The sequence below is a fragment of the Euprymna scolopes genome, chromosome 22 (genome assembly GCF_053919585.1).
Source record: "Euprymna scolopes isolate OS-2025 chromosome 22, ASM5391958v1, whole genome shotgun sequence".
NCBI classification, from domain to species: domain Eukaryota; kingdom Metazoa; phylum Mollusca; class Cephalopoda; order Sepiida; family Sepiolidae; genus Euprymna; species Euprymna scolopes.
Window position 1 is genome coordinate 110,314,157 of NC_136503.1, and position 25,205 is coordinate 110,339,361.

Here is a 25,205-nt window from a genome sequence, read left to right on the forward strand (position 1 = left end):
GAAAACTTTTTTGATGGATCAGTTTGAGTCTGTGAAAATTTAATTCAATACCATGATGGTTCTTTACCAAGACACTGCATAGCCAATTGGTCCCCTTTCTTGAAAGGTTGCTAATCTCTGTTTTAGACTGAAAGTGTTTACAGCAAAAGGCTATTCATTTTTTACCATTTAACAAAAGTTATAAGGAATAAAGTTTCTTTTTTTATCAGGGTTGTACGGTTGAAGGTTTTGGAAGGAGTCTGAGGCAAACTAATAAAAATATTAGGAGTCAGAGTCAAAATTTTTTAATCTCAAAAGAACCAACAGACAATTTGAATATTGGAAGGCTTTAAAATAACATGTCTGAGTTTGTACGTTTTAGCATGTTAGAGTTTGTACACTTTGGAACATTGGGAGGTTGAGTCAGATCTTATAACTTTTAACTCCACAACACTGTTCTCATACAACATTGTGTGTTTGTGTGATCGTCTTTATTAGCTAAAATGTTTATTCGGCAGAGGATAGTCACTCATTTTCAACCATCTTTTTGTTTGAAATTTATAAAATTGTTTGTCTGGTTATATTGTTTCTTTTTTTTGCATTCTCTAAATGTCTAATGGCTCAGTATACGTATATAAAAAAACTAAAACAAAACAAACAAATTATTAAAATAAAAACCTTGTAAAAAATATTGTTTCACTATTTTTATTGAAAATGTAAAATTCAAATTTTAATTTAATCCTATGTTATTCCTTAACAAAAAAAAAATGTAAAAAGTCCCTGACCATGTGTAAATTGTGAATTGTAAAAATTAAAAAAAAATCTTGTCCTGAAACGTAAAATAAAACTTTTGTTGATTTAATTATTTTGTTTCTTCATCTTTTTGTCATGTTAGCTAAGGTGTGTGTAGTGTGTGTATGGAGGGGGGGGGGTTGTAGGCAGATTTTTTTGTTGGCGTGTCTTGATGAGTGATGGTCACTCATCATCAGTGAGAAAGCAGGCTGATTACCAAATTCCCATTGTGCATTGTCCATTGACTGACATTAAAAAAAAAAAAATGGCACTACAAAATCCCTTTTGAATTCCCAACCAATTGTTTTTCAACTTTTCATATTTATTTTTCTTTACGATTTGGAATCTTCATTCGTACTTTATCGTAATCTACCTGTCCACCTGACTCGGTTTTTTAATGTAGGGGAAATCCAGCTCTTTAAAAAGGGGCAGCCTGGATTGGGGCATAAATTTAAATTGCCTCAGTCTAGAAGGATATCTCCTTCACTGACTGAGGACAAGAAAGTTGAAGTGTAGCATCAAACAGATGCTTCATATTCACTTCTATTCAAAACGTCAAGCACAATTTTGAGAAAAGTATTTTCTGCGTGCTGTTTTGATACAGAAATACTGTATATTTCCGGGACTGACTTAATATCCCCCACCCCACTCTTTAAAATATAGTAATGTTAATTCGTAAACGGTTTCTGTCATTTCCAGGACTGACTTAATATCCCCCATGCCACTCTTAAAAATATTCATGAAATATATTAATGTTAATTCGTAAACGGTTTATTATACGGATTATTTGAACTATTGTTCTCATCCTGAGTTTTATTTTCAAAACGTTTTGATCGATGTAACCTACGATCTTCTTCATGTGAACTAAAACGTTATGAAAATAACATGCAAGATGAAAACAATAATCCACAGAATCTAAATAATATGAACACCGTATATTTTGGCATATAAGGCAACCGTCAGATAAGATGAGGTACAAAATTGGAGCAAATTTTGATAAATTTATTATATATCGGTTGTATAAGTGTGTGTGTGTGGAGAGCAAGTAGATAGGGACACGATCTCTGCAATGTTTTTTGTTTGTTTATTTATAAAAAAAGTTTTGTAAGTAAAGTTTTATATTTTTTAAAATTCATTTTATTTTATTTTATTTCATTTCGTTTGTAAATAAATCTGCGCAACATCCATTTCTTTTTGTTTAATCAAACACCACTGCCTTGTGGGCCTTATCACAGCAAAAGGACAAGAGATGGGAACTCTGACTTCAAATCCTACTGCTGCCTTGCAGTTTTCCTTAAAAGGCTATGGAACCTCATTCAGGGAGAAAAGGCGTAGTAGCGGACACGATAGGGCGACTGTTTGCCTCACTGAGATTACTTTCGGCCAGAAGCTGCGCACCTCCTCTGCTGCCAGTTGTCATGGGTTCGCTCCACTCCACTGGATATGAACATTAGAGGTTCAGAGGGTGTCTATCTGATACGCAACAGATACTGCACCTAAACTGCACAAGCAAGTTTGGAGCCAAGGTGGAAAGTCCTCTGGTGACGGAGTGAGACTACGCCAACACCGAGGCCCCAACTAGTCATCGTCAAGATTGACGGACTGCATGATGACGACGATGATGACTTTTAAAAAAAAATTTTATTTCAGAAATAACATTGAACTTAGATTCTTTTATGGCATCTTCGTTTAGAAGAAAGCTTTTCATATTATTTGGATTCTTCGTGCTACTGGTCTCATCTGGAGTGCCATTTTCATAATGTTTCGGTCTTCAAGTGTATCTTGCTAAACTCGGAAATCTGCACTGAATTTCAAATGGAATCCTCTAATGCTTCACGGGGTAGTATGCTCTCGTTCCGTCAGCCATGACTGAACAGAATTCCTAAATAATTCGAGATTGTGTTTTTCAGCCGGCCACACTGAGGATTGAACAGAAGAACATCACTTCTACAATTGAAAATTTCCGAGTACTCTAACCACCATAGCACGGGTCCTTGCGGACAATTCTAGTATGAATTCTATACGGAGACACACACACACACACACACACACATATAAATGAAATAAGAATTACAATTAAGTTTACAAAGATAATCCAAAACAGCAAACTTAAAGTATATTATAAATATTAAAGTCTTAATATTTATAAATTAATCCTAATCAGATGTAAAAGCTCAATAGAACCAAATAAGACATAGAGCTTATAATAAGAACAAATAATTAATAAAACATGTTAAAAACACTTTAAGAAGAGTTAAAAAAAAATTTAATTTTCAAAAATGGAAACACAAATTAAGTGGACTGTTCTTAATTCTCGAAGTTTAAAAAAAAATACTTTCCTTCTCATCAGAGAGTAGGAATTAGCAAAATACGGAATCGGATCTTGCTTGCAAAATATTTAGCGAAACTACACGTAAGCCATAGAGCTTACTTGGTAAAAAATAGTGAAGCAGAGGGAATGGGGGGAAAATATGATTTCACGTGAATGGATGGTCGGCTGAAGAGTAGAAAATCCAATAACGGTAAAATCCAAGAAAAGTTGGTTAAAGTTCCGTATCTAAAATTAAAAATCCAAAGGAATCGCGTTACATGAAGATATTTCGATGTCATCCAAAAGGCAGAATTCCGTGAAATAATTCACAAATTGGTACAAGGAAAAAAGAGTGAGTTGCCACCTCCGGTTTGGCGATGGACGCAACAGCAAAGACGTCACGTTTTTTTTCATTTTCTTTTCCTCCTTTGCAGTACGGGTTCGAGCCTGCCTGCCTACTACCACCGTTTTTTTTTTTTTTTGCTCAACACACACCTCCAAACACCCGGGTAACACCGGGAACCTAGGCTAATCTATATATCTATAAAAGTGAACGTATCTGTCTGTCTGTCTGTCTGTCTGTGTACATTTCCCTACGCAATAACTCTGTCAATTTTTAGTCTATAGACTCGAAATTTGAAATACCGGGTACTGAGATTTGGGAAAATCGATGTGACGGGTGTCAGCCAGAAATTTGGCTGTTAAGGGGTCAAATTTCAACGATTTGACCTTTAGGAATTCTACCAAACTCCTCCGACAATTTTGGGTCTAGGCACTTGAAATTTTAGATATAGGTTCCTTGAACATGGATCTAACTTAATAAAGTGATTTGAGCCCGAAACAATAAATTTTAAGGGGTCATAATAGGGGTCAAAGTTTTAAAAAATTAACCATTTTTTTTGTTTTTTTTTTTGCTTTTTTTGCACAGCATACACCTCCAAACACCCGAGCAAGGAGTCAAAGTTCAACGATTTGACCTTTGAGAATTCTACCAAACTCCTCCGCCAATTGTGGGTCTAAACACTTGAAAGTTTAGATATAGGTTCCTTGGACATGGATATAACTTAATAACTTGATTTGAGTCCAAAACAATAAATGTTAAGGGGACATAATAGGGGTCAAAGTTTAAAAAAATTGACCGCTTTTTCTTTTTTTTTTTTCTCAACATACACCTCCAAACACCCGGGCAACGCCGGGCTGAAATGCTAGTAAACTATAAAACATACAAACGCCTATATTCATTCGAAAAAAATAAAATTGATTTTTTTAAACTTTATTATTGTAATATTTAATCGAATTTTGTACTTCATTATTGTAATATTAAATTGAATTTTTGTACTTTATTATTGTTATATTTAATTGAATTTTTGTACTTCATTATTGTAATATTTAATCGAATTTTGTACTTCATTATTGTAATATTTAATTGAATTTTTGTACTTCGTTATTTTAGCGAAATGCGACATCTGAAAAAATGTGTTTTCATTAAAAAAACAACAATAACTACTTACTGTTTTTATCAATTTCAACAATAAGCAATCAATGTTATCTACCTAATTGCCATGTCAAAATTAGTTAAATATTTCTGGAATATTAAATAAAACACGTATTTCATTATTCAACGGGAAAAAATAATTTCGGCCATGTTTGCTCTGTCACGTGTGACATGTGATGTAAACACAAGGCAATAACGCATAGTTTGTAATGTCAATAAAGAAGGGTTTATTAAAATCAAAACAGGTAACAAATATACATATCAAATGTTATTGCTTTTAACAACATGGATCAAAGCTAAAAAGAAAATGGCTAGTCAGAACCAAATATTGATTTTTTAGACGAAATCTGTCAATGACAAAAATCTAGAGATAGACCAACTTTACTTTATTATGTATATATGTATATATGCGCGTGTGTGCGTGAAAATTGCAGGTGTGCATATTCTGTGATGACATCAATGAAGAATTAATATTTCATAAATTTTACATCTGAAATTTTATGATAGCTATTGCAGAATTGAATAAAATCTAAAAATGTTTATTTTGCTATGCAGTGTTTTTCATTATTATCTAACATACCGTTCTGCTTGTCTTTCATGAGTTTGTAATAACACAGCCCCAACCCGCCCTGCATCTAATCTAAATATGATCAAATGTGAGAAATACTATGATTAAACCTCTTGCTTTTCCTTCATCAAAAATCCGTCCTTTTGTTTTTTTTTTTTTTTTGTTTTTTTGTGTGTGACAATTTCGTATTTTTGTGTTCGTCAGGATAAATTGAAAAGAGAGAAACCGACTGAAGCAGACGTTAGGAAATCATCGTTGTCGTCGAAAAAATTTGTTGAAGAAGGGGGGAGACAATTTACAACTTGATGTCATCACCTGCCTCAGCGGCTGATTTGTAAACTGTTTGGACGTCTGGTTTTTGTTCTGTAAAAAAAAAAAAATAATAAAAAAAATAAAAATACGAATTATATTTGTGACGCGACAGATATGCAAATGTAGATAGAAACTATAGAACTGCACGCCTGTGGAACTCTGTTCCGCTTGCCTGTTTCCCTCCCGACTTCAACCTAGATGTCTTCAAGCCCAACACAAACAAATTCCTGATGAACCGCCCCCCTCTAAGTAATTACGCCTTACCAATTCTCCAATACTATTGCTACACTATCCCTTTGATTACTGTACACACAATAACCCTTATCCCTGAGTGGCCATTGGGCCTTGATAAGTGGTGAACTCCATGTAAAAAAAAAAAAAATATCAGCAATAAATGCATATTTATAAAACAAATATAAACAGCATATAGGGTTTGAGTGTCACTTAAAACTGAATATCACCCAGTACTTTATCCGTTACGCCATGGGTCCTTGTGGAGTCATAGGCAAATATAAACGCATGCACTTATACATAAACAACATATACACAGAAGAGTGGCACTTTTTTCTTTTTTTTTGTATACAAAGGAATCACCACTTATCAAGGCCCGGAGGCCACTCGAGGATAAGGGTTAATGAATGTACAGTGGTCAAAAGGAACATGTCGTAGTAATCGTTAATAGTGGAAATTTGGTAAATTGGATTACTTAAGGGGATGGCTAATCAAGAATTTGTTTACATTGGACTTCAAGACAACCATATTGTGGTCGGAAAACAAGAAAACGGAACAGCGTTCCACAGGCGTGCAGTTATTAGAAAGAAGCTTTGTTCATGGAATATACGTTTAGGTTTAGGCACAGATAAAGAGTGGGGAAATTATTGATAGTGGTTTCAGCTAGATTAATGTTTTCCGTAAAAGTCAGGACAGGAGGGAAGCATAGATTAGAGCTCAGACAAGCACTTGCCATGAAAATAACGATGAAGCAGAGACAGGCTCGCAACGCCTCTTCTATGGGAAAGAGGTTGCAGGGAAGAGAAAAGGGAATCCCCCACTAGACTGCGAAGTCTATTTTGAACTCTGTCAAGGCAGGATATAAAATTACGCCATGGGTCCTTGCGAAGTAATAGGCAAAATTGAGTTCTAAGTGACATTTTTTTGGAGGTTGAAGGTTCATTCCTCAGTGCGAGTGATACTGAAAATATAATTACGAATTACTTAAGATTTTTAACCGGTCATGGCTGACGGAATGAGAGCATGTTACTCCTGTGGATTAAATAATGAGTTCCGTTTGAAATTTCGTATATCTTTTCGATTTGGACAAAAAGATTCCCGAGTTCGATAAGATACTCCTGAAGAAGGTCTGAAGTTATATTGGCTGGAACGTTCTCAACATGACAACAGTAGTTTAAATAATGAAGATCAGTTAAATAATCTTACAGCGACAAATACTGGTAGTGCACAACACATCCAAATTATTACTGTTTAAATTATGTTGTTTTGGATTATGGCATGGCAGTGCCGGATTTTGGAGTCGGACGACGACGGAAAATACCAGGTTCTCAAATATGTCCCAGAACAGAGGACTTCAAGTTATATATAAACAAATGCTTTTGTGGGTCAAGAGAGAGAGAGAGAGAGAGAGAGAGAGAGAGAGAGAGAGAGAGAGAGAGGAAGAAAAAACGCAGACCAAACACGTCGTCGCATTCCTAGACCGTCGCCAACCACGTCTCTCTATCTCTGCTCCATCGCCGAAATGTGGCTTCCCTGTAAAATATTACAAGTACTTTGACGGTAAATACTTGGACGAATTCAAAGCACTAGTAGCCCCTCGACATAAATACCCTCGACAAACCCGACAAGCAGCAAAATCCCACCCCTACACTGTAGAGATGCTTAGATGTCGAAAAGCTTTCTACTCAACTAGCTTCTTCCTTCGAACTGCTAGACTTTGGAATTCCCTTCCAGGCCCTATGTTTTTCCGACTGTACTGACATGCAGATATCCAAGTGTAATGTGAGCAGACATCTTGCTGTCCAACTCCCTACATAGTATTCCTGCAAATCTAGTTCCAAATAATAGCCCCTTACAACTTAGTGGCACTGTGTTTGGGATGAAAAAATAACAGTAAAAAAAACTGTAATATGTAGAAAGTCTTACAATGCAGAAGTAACAGAAAGACATAGACTGAAGCAGATAAAGAGGAAGTTTATTACAAATGCATGTGTATATATTTATATATTTCATACACACATTTTATTTATATTTGTATTGTGATTACCTGTGTCAGCTGGTCTGATGGAATATCCGTATTCTATAATATTTCGAGCATGCGACGCTATCAAAGCAACATTATGGCCAGATAAAATAACACGTTGTGTACTGAATCCGCTGTTCCAAAAACAAGAGGGAGAACCAGTGCGATTTGGTGTTCAACGTCTCAAGTATATCTTGCTTGATTCCAAAGCAATTATTGCACGAAGATTCAGAAATACAAATCCTGGTTGCCCCGTCACTAATATACAGAGAAATCTTCAAAATGCTCAGTAAGAAATCGAGAGGGTGTTTGAATGATAAAAGGTTTACTGTTATCACAAATATAATCAGCTCTTCTTTTTCTGTATGCTTTATTCTTGTGTCAGAGTGTTCTGGTTAATTAGTAAAAAATATGACAAATAAAAGAAACTAAGCTAAGCTTAATAACACACCACCGGAAACAACTACTAATTCAGGTCGTGCCATAATATGACCTATAGGAAAGTTATAAATGATAACTTTAATTGGTGAAAAAAGCGAAAGAGAGATGTCATGACATGAGTTACCGTTCCTTGGATAGGAGTTACTTGCCCTTGAATAAAAGCGGGTTCACTTGCTTTTCGGGTGCAGCTCTTGTATGGTCTGTTAACTTCATAGTTCAACCTCGACTATCGGCCTGACAGAAACTGGGTAATTTCGATGCCCTTTTTGTTGCCAGACTGATGCAAAATGTTCTGTAAAGTTTTAGGAGGTCCACCTTCCCAGGCCTTACCTCTGGGCTTTCGGAAGGAGCAAATTTATCGCTTGTTGCCTGAAATATCCTTACTGGGGAATACCAACGGGGTTACTCAGGCATATTTGTGCAAGGTCGAATTTCTTCTTCTCTTTGAGCACTGACTTATTTTCCTACCTTCCGATCTTGTGTCACATCCTCTCATGGTGGAAGCGAGATAAATATCGGCCTTTGTAATCTAAACATACCTTTGTGTTGTCTTTCGTTACTCTACTAACCCCAAGTTTAACAGACCTTTTAGTGTTGCTGTAATATATAGAGAAATCTCCAAAATGCTTTGCTGAATCTTGCTTCCCTAATAGCTGCAAGATGGCCTCTATGGTACTAGTGTACAAAAATTCTTGTGAAAGGACCGATTCTCTCAATATTCGCCCTGTTAGTCTCCCCTCTCTCTCTCTTAGCTAAAATCTTTGAGATCTGAATTAAGCAAGCACTAGTCCAGCACCTCGTAAAGGAAAATCTTCTCTGACAAACAGTATGGATTCAGGCAATGTCATTCTACTGCAGATATTTTAACAGTCATCTATGAATGCATATACCATGTACTGGGCGAAGCCAGGGCTGTAGTCCTTGATATATCCAAGGCCTTTGACAAAGTCTAGCACGAAGAGCTGCTAATGAAAATTAAATGCTACGGTATAACTGGACGTATACTAAATATAATTAGATCCTTCTTAGACAATAAGACCATCTAGGTTGTTATTGATGGACGTACATCCAAGCAGCATAACATTAATGCGGAAGTGCCTCAGGGATCGATCCTTAGACCACTATTATTCCTGATATTCATAAACGATCTCCTGGTAACATTGTGTCCGAGATGGGTATATTTGCTGATGATATAACGCTCTATAACATGCATGAGGGAAGAATGGTTATACATTAATCTAAGACAATGCCAGAATCGTTAGAAAATGACTTCTAGACCGTAGTGGAATGTGGCCGCAAAAGGATGGTAACATTTAATGCTAGTAAGACGAAGCTGCTCTCCTTTAAAAATTACAAGACGCCTCTCCAACCGCCTATATCCATGAAAAATAACACACTACCTGAGAATTCTTCCTTTAAACTCCTCAGCCTAACATTTGCAGACAATATGAATTGGAACAAATACATTGACGACATTGCAAAGGCTGCTGCAAAGAAGGTGGGCCCCTCTATCAAGCTAGAAGATTACTCACACCTGAGAGTATCCTGTATCTCTACAAGGCCACCATTCGCCCATGCATGGAGAAGTGCTGCCACATTTGGGCTAGTACATCCACCACTAGCCTTTCCCTCTTAGGGTTCAAAAAAGAGTTGTTAATCTAATATGTCCCACTTTGTCAACTCAGCTCCAACCCCTGTCCCATCACCGCAATGTTGCATCTCTGTGCCTGTTTTACAAATATTTTAATGGAATATGTTCTGATGAACTCGTTACACTCGTGTCCCCTCGACGTATATATCCCCGACAAACCCACTTAGCAACAAAATCTCTCCACTTCACAGTTGAGGTTCATAAATGCCAGAAAGCTTTCTACTCTAATAGTTTCTTCCCTCGAACAGCTAGACTTTGGAATTGCCTTCCTGCTACCTGCTTCCCTAACTTTACTGATATGCAGAAGTTTAAATGTAATGTAAACCAACATCTTGTTAATCTTTCCTAGCCATGGTCCCACATAGTAGCTCCTTACGCCCAAGTGGCGATATGCCTTGTTAAGGGTGAATGTGAGTAAAAAACAATTTAAAAAAATAACATGAAAGGCTTGCTTTATTAAACTGTTTGGGAAAAGAAAGAGCCATTTTAGTACCTTCTAATTTAGAGTCATTCCAGGGGAGGTAAATCGGTTCATAACATCACAAGTGAAAGAGAAAGGGGTGTCGTAGGTGGATGAAAGTGATAAGGAGGAGACGATAGATAGATAGATAGAGAGAGAGAATCGTGGAAAGAATACTTACGCTAATATTTCTACATTATCAATCGCCCACTGATCGTGACCTTGACCGCCGTGTTCTGGTTGCCACCATCGGAATTGCACGCCGACCTTACTTAAGTCTCTTGGAATATCGTAGGCAACTTGTTTGGCGTTTAAATAATCCCGAGGTTCGTGACGAGCAAGTAGTTTCCATTCAACACCCTGAAGAAAAATATGACAAAATGAAAAACGGTTAATTTTTTTTTTTTAAATATGTTTCTTTTTTTATGACAAAATGACTATTTATGATAAAATGAAAAACGGTTATTATTTTTTTTTCTTAAATATGTTTAATATTGCAGATGCAACATTGCGGTGATGGGACAGGGGTTGGAGCTGAGTTGACAAAGTGGGATGTATTAGATTGAAAAAAATTTTTTGAACCCCATCCAAGAGGGAAAGGCCATGTAAAAAACGATTAATTTTTTTTTTAAATATGTTTTTTTAAATGTCATTTCAAATGTATTTTTGTTAAAAGTTTTTTTAATATGTTTTTTTTTTAAATATCATTTCAAATGTATTTTTGTTAAGGTTTTTTAAAATATGTTTATTTTTTAAAATATGTTTTTTTTTAAAATATCATTTCAAATGTATTTTTGTTAAAAGTTTTTCCTCCCCAAAGTTTTATTATTTGAAATAAAATCATTTTAAAAATCGACCAAAAAACATTTGTGAATTTTGTATCTGGGCTATGTTGTTCTTGAATACCATTTATCTAAATAGCAAAAGAATTTGAAAAGATGAGTTTGTTTTGGGTGCTGAAACCCGGGAATGAATCAACGACATTTAGATGAGTTTCTTTTCATCAACGACATTGGCGATGTTTTCTTTTTTTTTTCCTTGCATTTTCACCGCAAACAAGACACATTGCTACTTTGATGTAAGGGGCTACTATCAGGGACATAAGCTACAGGAGTACTATGTAGGGAGTTGGGCAGCAAGATGTTGGTTCACGTTACACTTGAACTTCTGCATGTCAGTACAGTTGGGGAAGCAGGAACCCGGAAGGGAATTCCAAAGTCTAGCGGTTCTGGGGAAAAAAACTACTGGAGTATAAGGCTCTCTTACATCTAGGGATCTCTTCTGTGAAGGGGTGGGATTTTGCTGCTTGTCGGGTTTGGCGGGGGTTCGCTCGTAATATCACAGTTATAGTCGTAGCAATAGTCTTTGTTTATTCTTTTCAGCAAAACATGAGACGATAAGCAAGCCCCATCAAAAACGCATGGGAACAACATGGGGTCCAAAACAAAACTGACCCTTATGCAAAAAAATCTTTATCCTTTTATTCAGCACCTAAACTTACATTGTAACGTGGCTGTTACACTTTGCTTTAGAAATTCATAAAAAATAAAACTGGAAAGAAATAAATAAAAATCGGCATTTTTTTCCTTCTTTTTTAAATAAAAGCATTTATTACTTTTACTCCCCCGTCTCGACATCACTTAAGATGTCTCTCGTTGCCACATGTCCATCTAACCTGGTTCGCGTTTCTCTTTCTTCCGACCGCACGCTAGTTTCAGCCAGCTAATTCTTGCCTTCATTTTACCCGCCTGTTTCCTTTTGTGTTGACTCTTTTCTCCCCGACCACGTGGTCCTTTTTTCTTTTCGCGCCAGTTCACAATACTTCCTAATTTGCATATGCGTTCAAACGCTACTCCTGCTGCTAATTCAATCGCTTGCCATCCATCCTACAGCTGCTGCTGATTCTCTCATACGCATTGATATGCGTTATGTTTGGGCATAACTATTCTCGCTTCACACTCAAATGATTCTAGGTTCATGTGCCATCGTTTCCTTGCAGCGGGCACATACTAATCATAGCCGCTTATTTCTAGATCTTTCCACCCATACCACATCTTGCTGCCACAATCGCAAATGACTTTCCATTTTTCCCTTATTTATCTAAAACCAAATGGAATTTCCATGAACATTATTTTTTTGCAAAAATTCTCATCTTTGCAAAACATTGCTACTAGACTGTCTCACTGCAGACTACAACATGGTCGTCTTCAAGTCGAATGTCAACAAATACTTGTAGGTTTGTCCTCTTAAAAAGTCAAGTCTCTCATCATCCGACTGCAATTATACGACATAATCCGATTGTCACACTGGTTCTCATTAGATCACAGAAGTTAAGCAACGTTGAGCCTGGTCAGTACTAGATGGGTTACCATTTGGGAATACCAGGCGCTTTATGTAGGAGGACGGTGACACCTTTCTGCAAAATCTTCAAAATGAATATTTCTGTTTCGAGTACAACTGAAGTATGGTACCTGATTTTTGGCTTTTTAAACTTTAATTCAAGCCATTATATATAAAAATAATTTTATAAAATAAACAGTAGGTTCTCTACAGTGCAATGTAGGTTACAGTGTATTATGAACTAAGCCACTGCAAGAGGCATGGGAGCTTCTTCCTGGTGCACTGCGATGAGTCCCCAGCTAGAGCAGGTAATCAATCGATTTGATTAAAAAAAAATATGGACGATTTCACCGATTTCTATAACAATAAAAATATGGGAGTGTGAAACATTCGTTGATTATCATTCAATCTCGGGCAATGTCAGCTCACCCTGCTAGTAATATATCTACAATTATATAAATGCAACTTTATCCGCGCGTGCGTGTGTAAGTTCGTTCCTTATAGACTTCGAAACGACTGAACAGATTTTCTTAAAAATTTACAGAATTTTAGTGGATAAGTTTGGGAGTGATCTTACTTAAGTTTTGTCTCAGAATATTACCGATAATCGATATCGTTACTTTAATTTATCTATCATCGGTAAAGCCAAGGTTTTCCATTTCGTCGCTTAGCAACAATGATAGAACAACGGGCCATGAAAATTCTACTATGGGTAAGTTGATAGCGTGTTTTTTTTTTTTTTTCATGGCGTGGTATGTAGGTTCAAACCCCGCATGTAAATTTCCTAATGTTTTTTTTTTTTCGTTAACTGGAAAAGAAGTTTATTTATAAGATTAGAAAATTTACGTGCGTGTGTATATTTTTTAAAATATCTATTATTTTTTAAATATAAAACTGGAATATTACGTTACTTTAATTAAACTTTATAATTGATTATAGAAAAAACAAAATCGTAAGCTAAGCAAAGATGATTTCTTTGTCGAAATAAAAAAATACATTTGAATTTCACTGTAGAAATAATAAAACTTCAAATAAAACTTTTTTTTTATAGATAACTTTGCTTTAAACTAAGTGTTTGGTATAAAATGATTATTTTCTTTAATCAAAAATTCACAGACGGTCACCTTGCTAGTACATTATATATATCTATATATATCTATATCTATCTATCTATCTATCTATCTATCTATCTATCTAACTATATATATATATATATATATATATATATATATATATATATATATATATATATATATATATATATATATATATATATATATATATATAATGATGATTCCCGAAAGGATGAAACACTAGTGTGTGTAGATATTTAATAAGTATTATAGTAAATAATTGTCAGCTCCTTTAAGAAACTCGTTTCTTATTGTTGAGCACTTTCAGTTGAAATAAAGTCGGTCAATTTAGCTAATATGTGCAGATCATCATATAATGATTAGATCACTCTGACAGACGTTAAAAAGCATTTCAAAATAAATGTTTAAAATTCAACAGTATTTCATGCAATTAACGGTAACCGAATGGATTAGGTCCTTGCTAATGAAGCCAGAGATGGCTTCTGTTGCCGGGTTCGAATCTATCGACTGTTGTTAATCATGGCACCTTCCACTAGTGTTTCATCCTTTTGGGATGAAACACTAGTGTCTGTAAGTATTTAATAATTATTATAGCAAATAATTATATATATATATATATTCATTATTTCTGCAAGAGAGATGAACATTATTGCTGTGTGAGGATTACAGATGAAGTGTAGATTTAGTGTTTCCACGTACAACAACAAGACCATGAAAAACAATGATACCTAAACAAATATAAAAGCCGTGAGGCTCACAAGAAAGATTCAAGCATCATGACTGGTATGGGCTCCTTTGGTAGCTAACATTTCTGTGTTAGCCTTTACTGGTTACACCTTTGTTTTTCTAAGGTCAACCTGGGTCAACGAGTGGCCATGTATTTGTCTCTTTTTTCAAAACGCTATCTGATGGCCCGAAAAATTTTGTATGTGAAAAAGATGGTGGAGCAAGTTTATAAAAAAAGGAATTATTTACCTTGTTGTCACTGTATTGTAAGAGAACGCCACGGAAATACTGCGGAGACTTCAAATTTACGTTGCAATCTATCGTTTGTGCTTGGCAACCGATTTGTAGGACAAAAATGATTTTGCTGAAATATTAAAAAAAAAAAAGAAGACCTTAGATAAAAGAAAAATTTCTATTCGCATCATATCGCTCTAAGTGATAAACACTCAAATGGGTAGGTTGGCTAGTGAATTTATTATTAGCTAGTACGTATTAACGATTAGACAGGGAGTGCTGTAGACGTAGGTTTTTATACAAATTTTATGCCTACGAAACTAAAGGAAACTTATGCTCATGGCCTTTGGCATTATTGATACTGAGGCTTAAAAAAGTATAAAGTAGTTCTGGATCGATATACCGTTTTTACTTGTTTGTACTTAATAGATTTGAAGAACAAAGATGATTTATTTCATTTTATTTTTTAATTTTATTATTTAACTAGCGAGGGGTACCCAGCGTTGCCTGGGTGTTTGGAGTTGTGTGTGGAAACCCCGGGGGTGTGGGGGTGGGGGTTTAAAAAAAAGTAATTATGAGGATTGAACCCAAACCGTTGAGGCAAAGTTGTAAATTAAAGTGTGAAAAAAAAAACAAAACGTGCGACGTAAACCATTGCCCCACCGCGAGATGCTAACGGAAACACGCTTAAATTTATTTAATTACTTGGATTTGGCAGGTGCCCATTTTAATGACTTAATGAGGCCAAGTTTGACTGCGGGATAGTATTTCATTTACTGTGGAATGCTTTTTTTATTTTTATTTTCCGAAGATGTTATAGGAAAAAGACTAACCCACATGCGGCGAGCGACAAATGTTGAATATTTTTTCCCAAAATCGAGCAAATTAAATAGACAGGCGAGCTTCGTTGTTAACTCTGAGATATTACGATTTATATGTGATATAAAAAGTTTTAAAAAGTTGTGAACCGACTGACCACTTCTCTGAAAAAAGCATTTTGTAGACATACAGAAAGGTGAACACACATACATACATTTTCGCTTTTATATTTATAGATTTTATTTATTTTTGTCTTTAATTTTTTAATTCAATTTATTTTAATTTTTTTAATTTTATTATTTAATTTTTTAATTCAATTTATTTTTATTTTTTTAATTTTATTATTTAATTTAATTTATTTTTGTCTTTAATTTTTTAATTAAATTTATTTTTATTTTTTAAATTTTATGATTTTATTTAATATATTTTTGTCTTTGATTTTTTAATTCAATTTATTTTTATTTTTTTAATTTTATTATTTAATTTAATTTATTTTTGTCTTTAATTTTTAAATTAAATTTATTTTTATTTTTTAAATTTTATGATTTAATTTAATATATTTTTGTCTTTGATTTTTTAATTCAATTTATTTTTATTTTTTTAATTTTATTATTTAATTTTATTATTTAATTTAATTTATTTTTGTCTTTAATTTCTTAATTCAATTTATTTATATTTTTTAATTTTATTAATTTAATTTTATTTATTTTGTCTTTATTTTTTTTAATTCAATTTATTTTTATTTTTTAATTTTATTAATTTAATTTTATTTATTTTTGTCTTTAATTTTTTAATTCAATTTATTTTTATTTTTTAATTTTATTTTTTAATTTCATTTATTTTTGTCTTTAATTTTTTAATTCAATTTATTTTAAATTTTTAATTTTATTATTTAATTTTATTTATTTTGTCTTTAATTTTTTAATTCAATTTATTTTTATTTTTTTAATTTTATTATTTAATTTTATTTATTTTGTCTTTAATTTTTTAATTCAATTTATTTTGATTTTATTAATTTAATTTTATTTATTTATTTTTATTTTTTAATTAAATTTATTTTTATTTTTTTAATTTTATTATTTAATTTTTTAATTCAATTTATTTATATTTTTTTAATTTTATTATTTAATTTAATTTATTTTTGTCTTTAATTTTTTAATTAAATTTATTTTTATTTTTTAAATTTTATTATTTAATTTAATATATTTTTGTCTTTGATTTTTTAATTCAATTTATTTTTATTTTTTTAATTTTATTATTTTATTTTATTATTTAATTTAATTTATTTTTGTCATTAATTTCTTAATTCAATTTATTTATTTTTTTAAATTTTATTAATTTAATTTTATTTATTTTGTCTTTATTTTTTTAATTCAATTTATTTTTATTTTTTAATTTATTAATTTAATTTTATTTATTTTTGTCTTTAATTTTTTAATTCAATTTATTTTTATTTTTTAATTTTATTTTTTAATTTCATTTATTTTTGTCTTTAATTTTTTAATTCAATTTATTCTTATATTTTTAATTTTATTATTTAATTTTATTTATTTTTGTCTTTAATTTCTTAATTCAATTCATTTATATTTTTTAATTTTATTATTTAATTTTATTTATTTTTGTTGTTTATTTTTTGTTTTTTAATTCAATTTATTTTAATTTTTAATTTTATTATTTAATTTTATTCATTTTTTTTAGAAAATTTTTATTAAATTTTTTTTTAGTTTTTAATTTTATTAATTTATTTTTTAATTTTATTAATTTATTTTTTATTTTTATTAATTTATTTTTTAATTTTATTAATTTATTTTTTAATTTTATTAATTTATTTTTTAATTTTATTAATTTATTTTTTAATTTTATTAATTTATTTAAAAAAAATTTTCACATGAGGTTTCATACTTTATTCATTCTTTTTTTTTCTTACGGATTTTTGTTATCCTCATCTTTATAGTTGTTACTCTACCACATTTCGGCCAACTCATCCTCTGGCCTTCTTCAGGTGATTAACCGGGACCGGATAGAAATGCCGACTGTTATAACTATGACCCCAGTAATTACTGCCTTCCATAGATGTTGATTCACCAAATTTTCGCCAGCTAATCTTCTGGTCTGCTTTGGGTAGGATTGAAACCACTATCTTCAGACAATGCTCACCTGAAACTGTAGACTTAACCCCTCTATCCACTGCGCTGCAAACCCCGCAGGGCGATCAAGGTTGGACTTTATGGTCTTATAAATCCAATTTTGTGTTCTAATCTGATCTTTCATTGTTGGGTCCGTACCGAATGGTATTATTTATTTATATATTTAATTATTAGTACGAACTTCTCTCCCCTCTCTCTCTTTCTCTCTAAACGACTATATGTCTGTCTGTCTGTCTGTCTGTCGGTCTCCATATTTTCAAACTCTATCTCCTACGAAACTAAAAGTTGCAGAGCGGCGCTAGAGGCCTCAAATAAGTGGATTTTTTTTTTTTTACGGACTGTTCTTTTATGAGTATTAGCCGGTTAAAATTGTTTTAAGGGTCAAAAATGGGTTAAAATTGTTTTAAGGGTCAAAAATGGGTTAAAATTGTTTTAAGGGTCAAAAATGGGTTAAAATTGTTTTAAGGGTCAAAAATGGGTTAAAATTGCTTTAAGGGTCAAAAATGAGTTAAAATTGTTTTAAGGGTCAAAAATGGGTTAAAATTGTTTTAAGGGTCAAAAATGGGTTAAAATTGAAAAATAAAATCGTTAAACATTTTGTACATTCATTTTAGTTTATTTTGAATTTTTTATCAATTCATATACGTGTCACGTTGGTACAGTGGTAACGTTACCAGCTCTGGATGCTAGAGTTTCGGTTTCAATTCTAGCTGATGGCACCTAAATACGTTTTTCTTTCTTTTGAAATCACGACTATATAATAATATATACGAAATCTGGACAACTGAAAACATCATATTTAAGTGCATATATATAAATAGGAGAGAACTTGAATTCCTACTAGACACTGTCCTCGAGTGTCTAAGGTCTCTCTGTACTTGGGTTTGTCAGAACAACCTGGCATGATATAATATACTGTTTTGTGTTTAAATCCCCGAAACAGTGTTTTATGGTAAACAACTGATGATCCCTTAAATTTCATTGGTACAATAGTGAATTCGAGAGAGCAAGTTGATGCAGTGATTGCAGGTTATTAAATGACTTACTGACTAAATAGTTTTCTAACAAATGATAAAAAATGATTTTTTTTGTATAGTTTTAAAGGTTAAAAACTTCCAAGACTATATATGTATGTATCACATCCTCGTCACCAGGGGAGAACTTGAATGCCTACTAGACACTATCCTCGAGTGTCTTAGGTCTCTCTGTACAGTGAGTTTGTCAGAACAACCTGGCATGAGGATATTTTTTCCCTAGAAGTAAACCCTGACCAAATATTCAAAATCACATAGTATTCGCTGCCCAAATAAGATCTCCTCACTATGGCTAACCCATATTAGCTTTTATGAGGAATGGTGCACCTTCTCCAAGTGATGTTACCTCAAGTAAAAGCACGAAGCTGGATACTCCACCAGACTAGATAAATTCTTGTCCTGGAATCCAGTAAGACCAAGAGATCAAAATAAAAGATGTTCTACAACGCATGAAAATGGTTAAATGGGGAGAGGAAAATTATGTTCTCAATTTCTTACAAACTCAGTCTTTGAGATTTAAAGAACTTTAATAGAACATTCGAATATTTATGTATCTCATATAGAGTTCAAGTGTTAGCCCCAGGTTGTGGGCCCCTTGACTTCTGAGGACTTCGACTGAAGTAAAATAAAACAAAAAGAGAGCTATATATATATATATATATATATATATATATATATATATATATATATATATATATATATATATAATACAAATATATCTACAGAAGAGATACCCTAACCTAACTATAACATATGCGGTTTGTTTCAAAATGTATACGAATACAAAGAAAACAAAATGGTTCCTCAAAAACAAAAAGCAATAATTAAACTTTAACTTTCTTTTGAATAAAATCTTTATTGAAAAAATATGACAGTTGTTTTATTATGTTTTCTTTGCCAAAAGAATTTACACGCGATGAATGTTTTTTCCTTTACTAAATGTTTTTAATTATATTTCTTGTTTGATAGCGTCACCTCGTTTTGAGTTTGAGGCCGAATCGTTTTCATTCGGTATCTCTCGGCTGTTTACGTAAACAACTAGAAGATACCGACGAAACATCGGTTTTAACACGGGTCACAAACTGTACCAGATACAAATTTTTTCTATAAACTTTTAGGTGTTAAGGATCGCGCTGGGTTTTAATTTTAAAAATATGGAAGAAAAAAAAAATCAAACTAACCCTCCGGTAAACAGATTTAATGGCTGCGTAACAGCGTGTCGTTGACCACACCCGTTGAAATACAACGATTTGCCGTGGGCGTGCGGACGCAGGGCGCCACATCCGATTCCAATGCCGCCACCACGGACAGATTCCCAGTAGTGCATGTAGATGGCGCCTTCGAAAGAATCGATCAAGCGCTGCAGGAGACTGTCGCGTGCAGGTTCACAGGTTTTACCTGCGTTTGAGGAAGAAAGCAGAAACAATATAAAAATATACATGTAAAAAATTGGTGTTGGTGAAGAGAGGCCGAGAAATAGGAAGGAGGGAGAGAGAGAGAGAGAGAGAGAGAGAAAGAGAGAGAGAGAGAGAACACAAAAGGTATGCGTGAGAAGAGAGAGAGACGATAGACAGAGAGAGAGAGAGAGAGAGAGAGAGAGAGTGTGTGTGTGTGTGTGTGAAAGAGAGAGAGAGAGAGAGAGAGAGAGAACACAAAAGGTATGCGTGAGAAGAGAGAGAGACGATAGACAGAGAGAGAGAGTGTGTGTGTGTGTGTGTGTGTGTGTGTGTGTGAAAGAGAGAGAGAGAGAGAGAGAGAGATGAGACAAATATAAGAGGGGGAGAGAGAAAGCGAAGTTGGTTGGTTGGTTCGTTGGTTGATAGGTTGATCAGTTGATCGGTTGCGTTTAATGGTCTATCAATTTTAAACGGTCATTTTAAGACCAGAAACTTAAAAAAAACAAACCCCTTCACCCCCCCCCCCAAAAAAAACTATTTGATCTTAAATAAATAGCAATATTTTCTTTTCTAACCATATGCTCCTGGGTCACAAACGCAGTGGCCGTTGCGACAATCTCCTCGTCCATTGCACATGTCAGGACACGCCTCGCCAATGTAAATGTCATCTATGGCCCAAGGGGGTGATGTCGTACCAACCCAATGTTTCTGCACCCAACGGATCTGAGTAGTGCTGAAAAAAAAAAAAAAAAAAAAAAGAAGCACACCATAAAAACAATATTACTAATAAAAATATACAAACTACTAAAGGGGCGAATCTAGGTTTGTATTAGTCTCCAGGTAGTGAGTGATGGTGGGGTTATTTGGATATATTTTCAACGAGTGATGATATCCGTAAAACTTCCTCTTCCCTCTTCCGATGAAATATTTCTATTATTTCCAAATGCAAGAACGTTTATTTTTATATGGCAATCGCTTAAGACAAGGCGTGAAACCACTTGATGCAAGGAGATAATGTTAACGAGCATCTCTCCCCCCTCTCTGGCTTTCTTACTCTTTCTATTTTCTCTCTCTGTGTCTCTATAAGAGAATAGAGAGGGAGAGAGGGAGATAGATAGAGAGAGAGAGAGAGAGAGAGAGAGGTGAGTAAACGTGGAGGTAGACACGTTTACCAGAACCAAAGGTCAGCTGACCAAATTACGTATGTGTGACGTGGTTGGCTAGATCTGTGAGATTTGATTTGAGCTTTGAAGAAGACGGACGTTCTTCCATGGTCTCCCCCTGGGGAGGGGGGAGACGAACGCTGACGTGTGTGAAGAAGTGCCCACACAAGAGATTTCACTTTACACCTGCTGCAGGACCTCTGGGGAAAGTGAAATAAAATCTATAAAACCATTTCATCGTCTTGGAGTGATAAATCTTCGTCAAACAGGTATCAAGTCTCCCTCCAGGATGAGAAATTCCCAGATGATCCAACAGCGAGAAGAAACAGAGGTAGGTTCAGAAATTACATGTCACATACACGATTCCCTTTATGATAATCAAACACACAACCATTTATATTAGAGACAATCATACGCACACGGAATCGTTCTTATGTTATATAGAAAACGTAAAATGTGCCCCTAAATGAAGAACTCTATATAACATATTCAAATGTAACGAAAGCTCAATTTGGTACCCCTCAAGGATAACCTCGATGATTGAATATATAACAATAACAAGGATGGAAAATGATTTTCACAAAGACAAGAGATACCTATTGGGCAATATCAAAGTTATAGGCAGGAGGAAAACAGGCAGCAGGAAAAGAGTACCACAAGCCTGAAGCTCCCTTCGGCCCCCTTCGGCCCCCTTCGGCTCCCTCCAATAATCAGGTATGCAAGTTTATTTTTATGATCGAAGAAGAAGAGGCTTAATCTCAATAATAACTGATGATAATAAAACGGAAAGGAAAAAATATTCCATTTTAATATAGACACAGAAATATTCCCTTATTAAAACAGAACGGAGAGAAATAGAGAAATTATATATATATATATATATATATATATATATATATATATATATATAAAGACAGAAGAGGAAAGAGATAAAGCGGAAGAGTGTTATATATACAAAGAGAGAGAGAGAGAGAGAGAGAGAGAGAGAGAGAGAGAAAGTGAAAGAGAGAGAAACAAAAAATAGAGAAATAGAGAGATAAATATTAGGTTTAGAAGAAAGTTCTTGCGGAATTTTAAATTTTGATTTCAAATGATGAATTTTCAAATAAGTTTTCGTTATAATACCTTTACTTTATATATTATTTTAAAGAGCGGGTTTCGCTCTATTTAATCGTTTGAATTACAATCGTTTTAAAACAATAATGTTTGCTTTTCAGAACGTTGAATCCAAGAGGGGTAAAAGGCAAATTCGCACAATTTTCTTATTTCAATTTAAGCTGAAACAGCTCGCGATATCAATGAAGCGTTTGGTCCAGGAATCACTACTGAATGCATAGCACAATGATGGTTTAAGAAATTTCGTGACGGCGACGAAAGTTTTGAAGACGATGAGCGTAATGGTCGGCCATCGGATGTTGACAACGATCAATTAAGAGCCTTAGTCGACTTAGTCGAAATAGATTTACGTACAACTGCTCGAGAAGTTGCTTCTGAATTAGACGTAATGTATACGACAATTTCCAACAACTTGAGAGAGATTGAAAAGACAAAAAACAAAAAAGAAAAACTTGATAAATGGGTGCATCAGAAATTGAACGGTAACCAAAAGAAATGCTGTTATGAAGTGTAATTTTTCCTTCTTTTACGCAACAAGAATGAATCGTTTCTCGACCGGGTTGTAACTTGTGGTGAAAAGTAGGTTCTTTACGACAACCGACGATGCTCAGCTCAGTGGTTAGACACTGACAAAGCTCTACAACACTTCCCAAAGCCAGAGTTGCACCAAAAGAAGGTCATGTTGACCGTTTGGTGGTCTGAAACCGGTCTCGTCTATTACAGTTTTTGGAATGCAGGCGAAACCATTATGACGGGAAAGTATTGTCTTCAGGTATGCTGAAAAAGAATATCGCTAGGAAAATTAGCAGAGAAAAATAGTTTTGGAGTTAGTTTTATTAATGCGTGTATTGTGAAATGTAAATCACTGGCGACCATGTTTGAACAGGCGGCATATGAAAGGGGCAAAACCTCAGTTTGTTCAGGTATGCTGAAAACGAATATCGCAAGGAAAAGTAGCACAGACAGATAAATAGTTTTCGAGATATTAATGCGTGTATTTTGAAATGTAAATCACTGACGACCATGTTTGCACAGGCAGACTATGAAATGGGCCAACCCCCAGTTTGTTCAGGTATGCTGAAAACGTATATCGCAAGGAAAATAAGCAGAGAAGAATAGTTTTGGAGCTAGTTTTATTAATGCGTGTATTTTGAAATGTAAATAACTGGCGACCATGTTTGAATAGGCGGTATACGAAAGGGGTCAACCCTCAGTTTGTTCAGGTATGCTGAAAACGAATACCGCAAGGAAAATTAGCACAGACAGACGAATAGTTTTCGAGATAGTAATGCGTGTATTTTGAAATGTATACCACTGGCGACCATGTTTGAACAGGCGGCATATGAGAGGGGCCAACCCTCAGTTTGTTCAGGTATGTTGAAAACGAATATCGCAAGGAAAATTAGCAGTGACAAATAGTGTTGGAGCTAGTTTTATTAACGCGTGTATTTTGAAATGTAAATAACTGGCGACCATGTTTGAACAGGCGACATATGAACGGGGGTAACCATCAGTTTGTTCAGGTATGCTGAAAACGAATATCGCAAGGAAAATTAGCAGAGACAGACAGACTACTAGTTTTGGAGCTAGTTTTATTACTGCGTGTATTTTGAAATGTAAATCACTGGCGACCATGTTTGAACAGGCGGCATATGAAAGGGGCCAATCCTCAGTTTGTTCAGGTATGTTGAAAACGAATATCGCAAGGAAAATTAGCAGAGACAGACAGACTTCTAGTTTTGGAGCTAGTTTTATTAATGCGTGTATTGTGAAATGTAAATCACTGGCGACCATGTTTGAACAGTTTGACCAGGCGGCGTATGAAAGGGGCCAACTCTAAGTTTGTTCAGGTATGCTGAAAACGAATATCGCATGGAAAATTAGCAGAGACAAATAGTTTTGGAGCTAGTTTTATTAATGCGTGTATTTTGAAATGTAAATCACTGGCGACCATGTTTGAACAAGGGGCATATGAAAGGGGCCAACCCTCAGTTTGTTCAGCTATGCTGAAAACGAATATCGCAAGGACAATTACCAAAGACAGACGAATAGTTTACGAGATAGTAATGCGTGTATTTTGAAATGTAAATCACTGGCGACCATGTTTGAACAGGCGGCATATGAGAGGGCAAACCCTCAGTTGGTTCAGGTATGCTGAAAACGAATATCGCAAGGAAAATTAGCAGAGACAAATAGTTTTGGAGCTAGTTTTATTAATGCGTGTATTTTGAAATGTAAATCACTGGCGACCATGTTTGAACAGTCGACATATGAACGGGGGCAACCATCAGTTTGTGCAGGTATGCTGAAAACGAATATCGCAAGGAAAATTAGCACAGACAATTAGTTTTGGAGCTAGTTTTATTACTGCGTGTATTTTGAAATGTGAATCACTGGCGACCATGTTTGAACAGTTTTAACAGGCGGCGTATGAAAGGGGCCAACCCTCAGTTTGTTCAGGTATGCGTAAAACGAATATCGCAAGGAAAATTAGCAGAGACAGACAGACTACTAGTTTTGGAGCTAGTTTTATTAATGCGTGTATTTTGAAATGTAAATCACTGGCGACCATGTTTGAACAGGCGGCATATGAAAGGGGCAAACCCTCAGTTTGTTCAGGTATGCTGAAAACGAATATCGCAATGGAAAATTAACATAGTCTGACTATAGATTCACCATCAAAGTATTGAAATGTTTTTATTTTATTTTACAAAGGAATCACTGCCTATCAAGCCCCAGAGACCACTCGAGGGGTTAAAGAGTGTACAGTAGTCGATGGGACAATATCATAGTAATCGTTAGAAGTGTAAATTTGGTAAATCAGATTACTTAAGATGAACGGCTTATCAAGAACTTGTTTACATTCGACTTG

At 34.2% G+C, this 25,205-nt stretch overlaps 1 protein-coding gene across 2 annotated transcripts; it reads right to left on the minus strand.

The window, feature by feature from the left end:
• Positions 1–4,780: 4,780 nt before the first annotated feature.
• LOC145243633 (reelin-like) lies at positions 4,781–20,813 on the minus strand. 2 transcript variants are annotated; one of them, XM_080106657.1, is made up of 5 exons: positions 20,630–20,811; positions 19,839–20,055; positions 14,673–14,787; positions 10,445–10,623; positions 4,781–5,508 (listed from the first exon to the last, which is right to left on the minus strand). In XM_080106657.1, the coding sequence occupies exons 1-5, from the start codon at positions 20,688–20,690 to the stop codon at positions 5,466–5,468; spliced, it is 615 nt and encodes a 204-aa protein (XP_079962783.1). In that variant the 5' UTR covers positions 20,691–20,811; the 3' UTR covers positions 4,781–5,465. The 2 variants fall into 2 exon arrangements, with proteins under 2 accessions (XP_079962783.1, XP_079962781.1); XM_080106655.1 differs by lacking the exon at positions 4,781–5,508 and adding an exon at positions 7,145–7,221 and having other exon boundaries at positions 20,630–20,813.
• Positions 20,814–25,205: the final 4,392 nt, after the last annotated feature.

Coding starts and splice junctions, on each gene's coding strand:
- LOC145243633 (XM_080106655.1), bottom strand. CDS start 20,690: ATGTGCAATGGACGAGGAGATTGTCGCAACGGCCACTGCGTTTGTGAC. Junction 14,788..19,838: donor TTAAATCTGTTTACCGGAGG/GTTAGTTTGATT, acceptor TTAATATTTCAG/CAAAATCATTTTTGTCCTAC. Junction 7,222..10,444: donor GATAATGTAGAAATATTAGC/GTAAGTATTCTT, acceptor AATATTTTACAG/GGAAGCCACATTTCGGCGAT.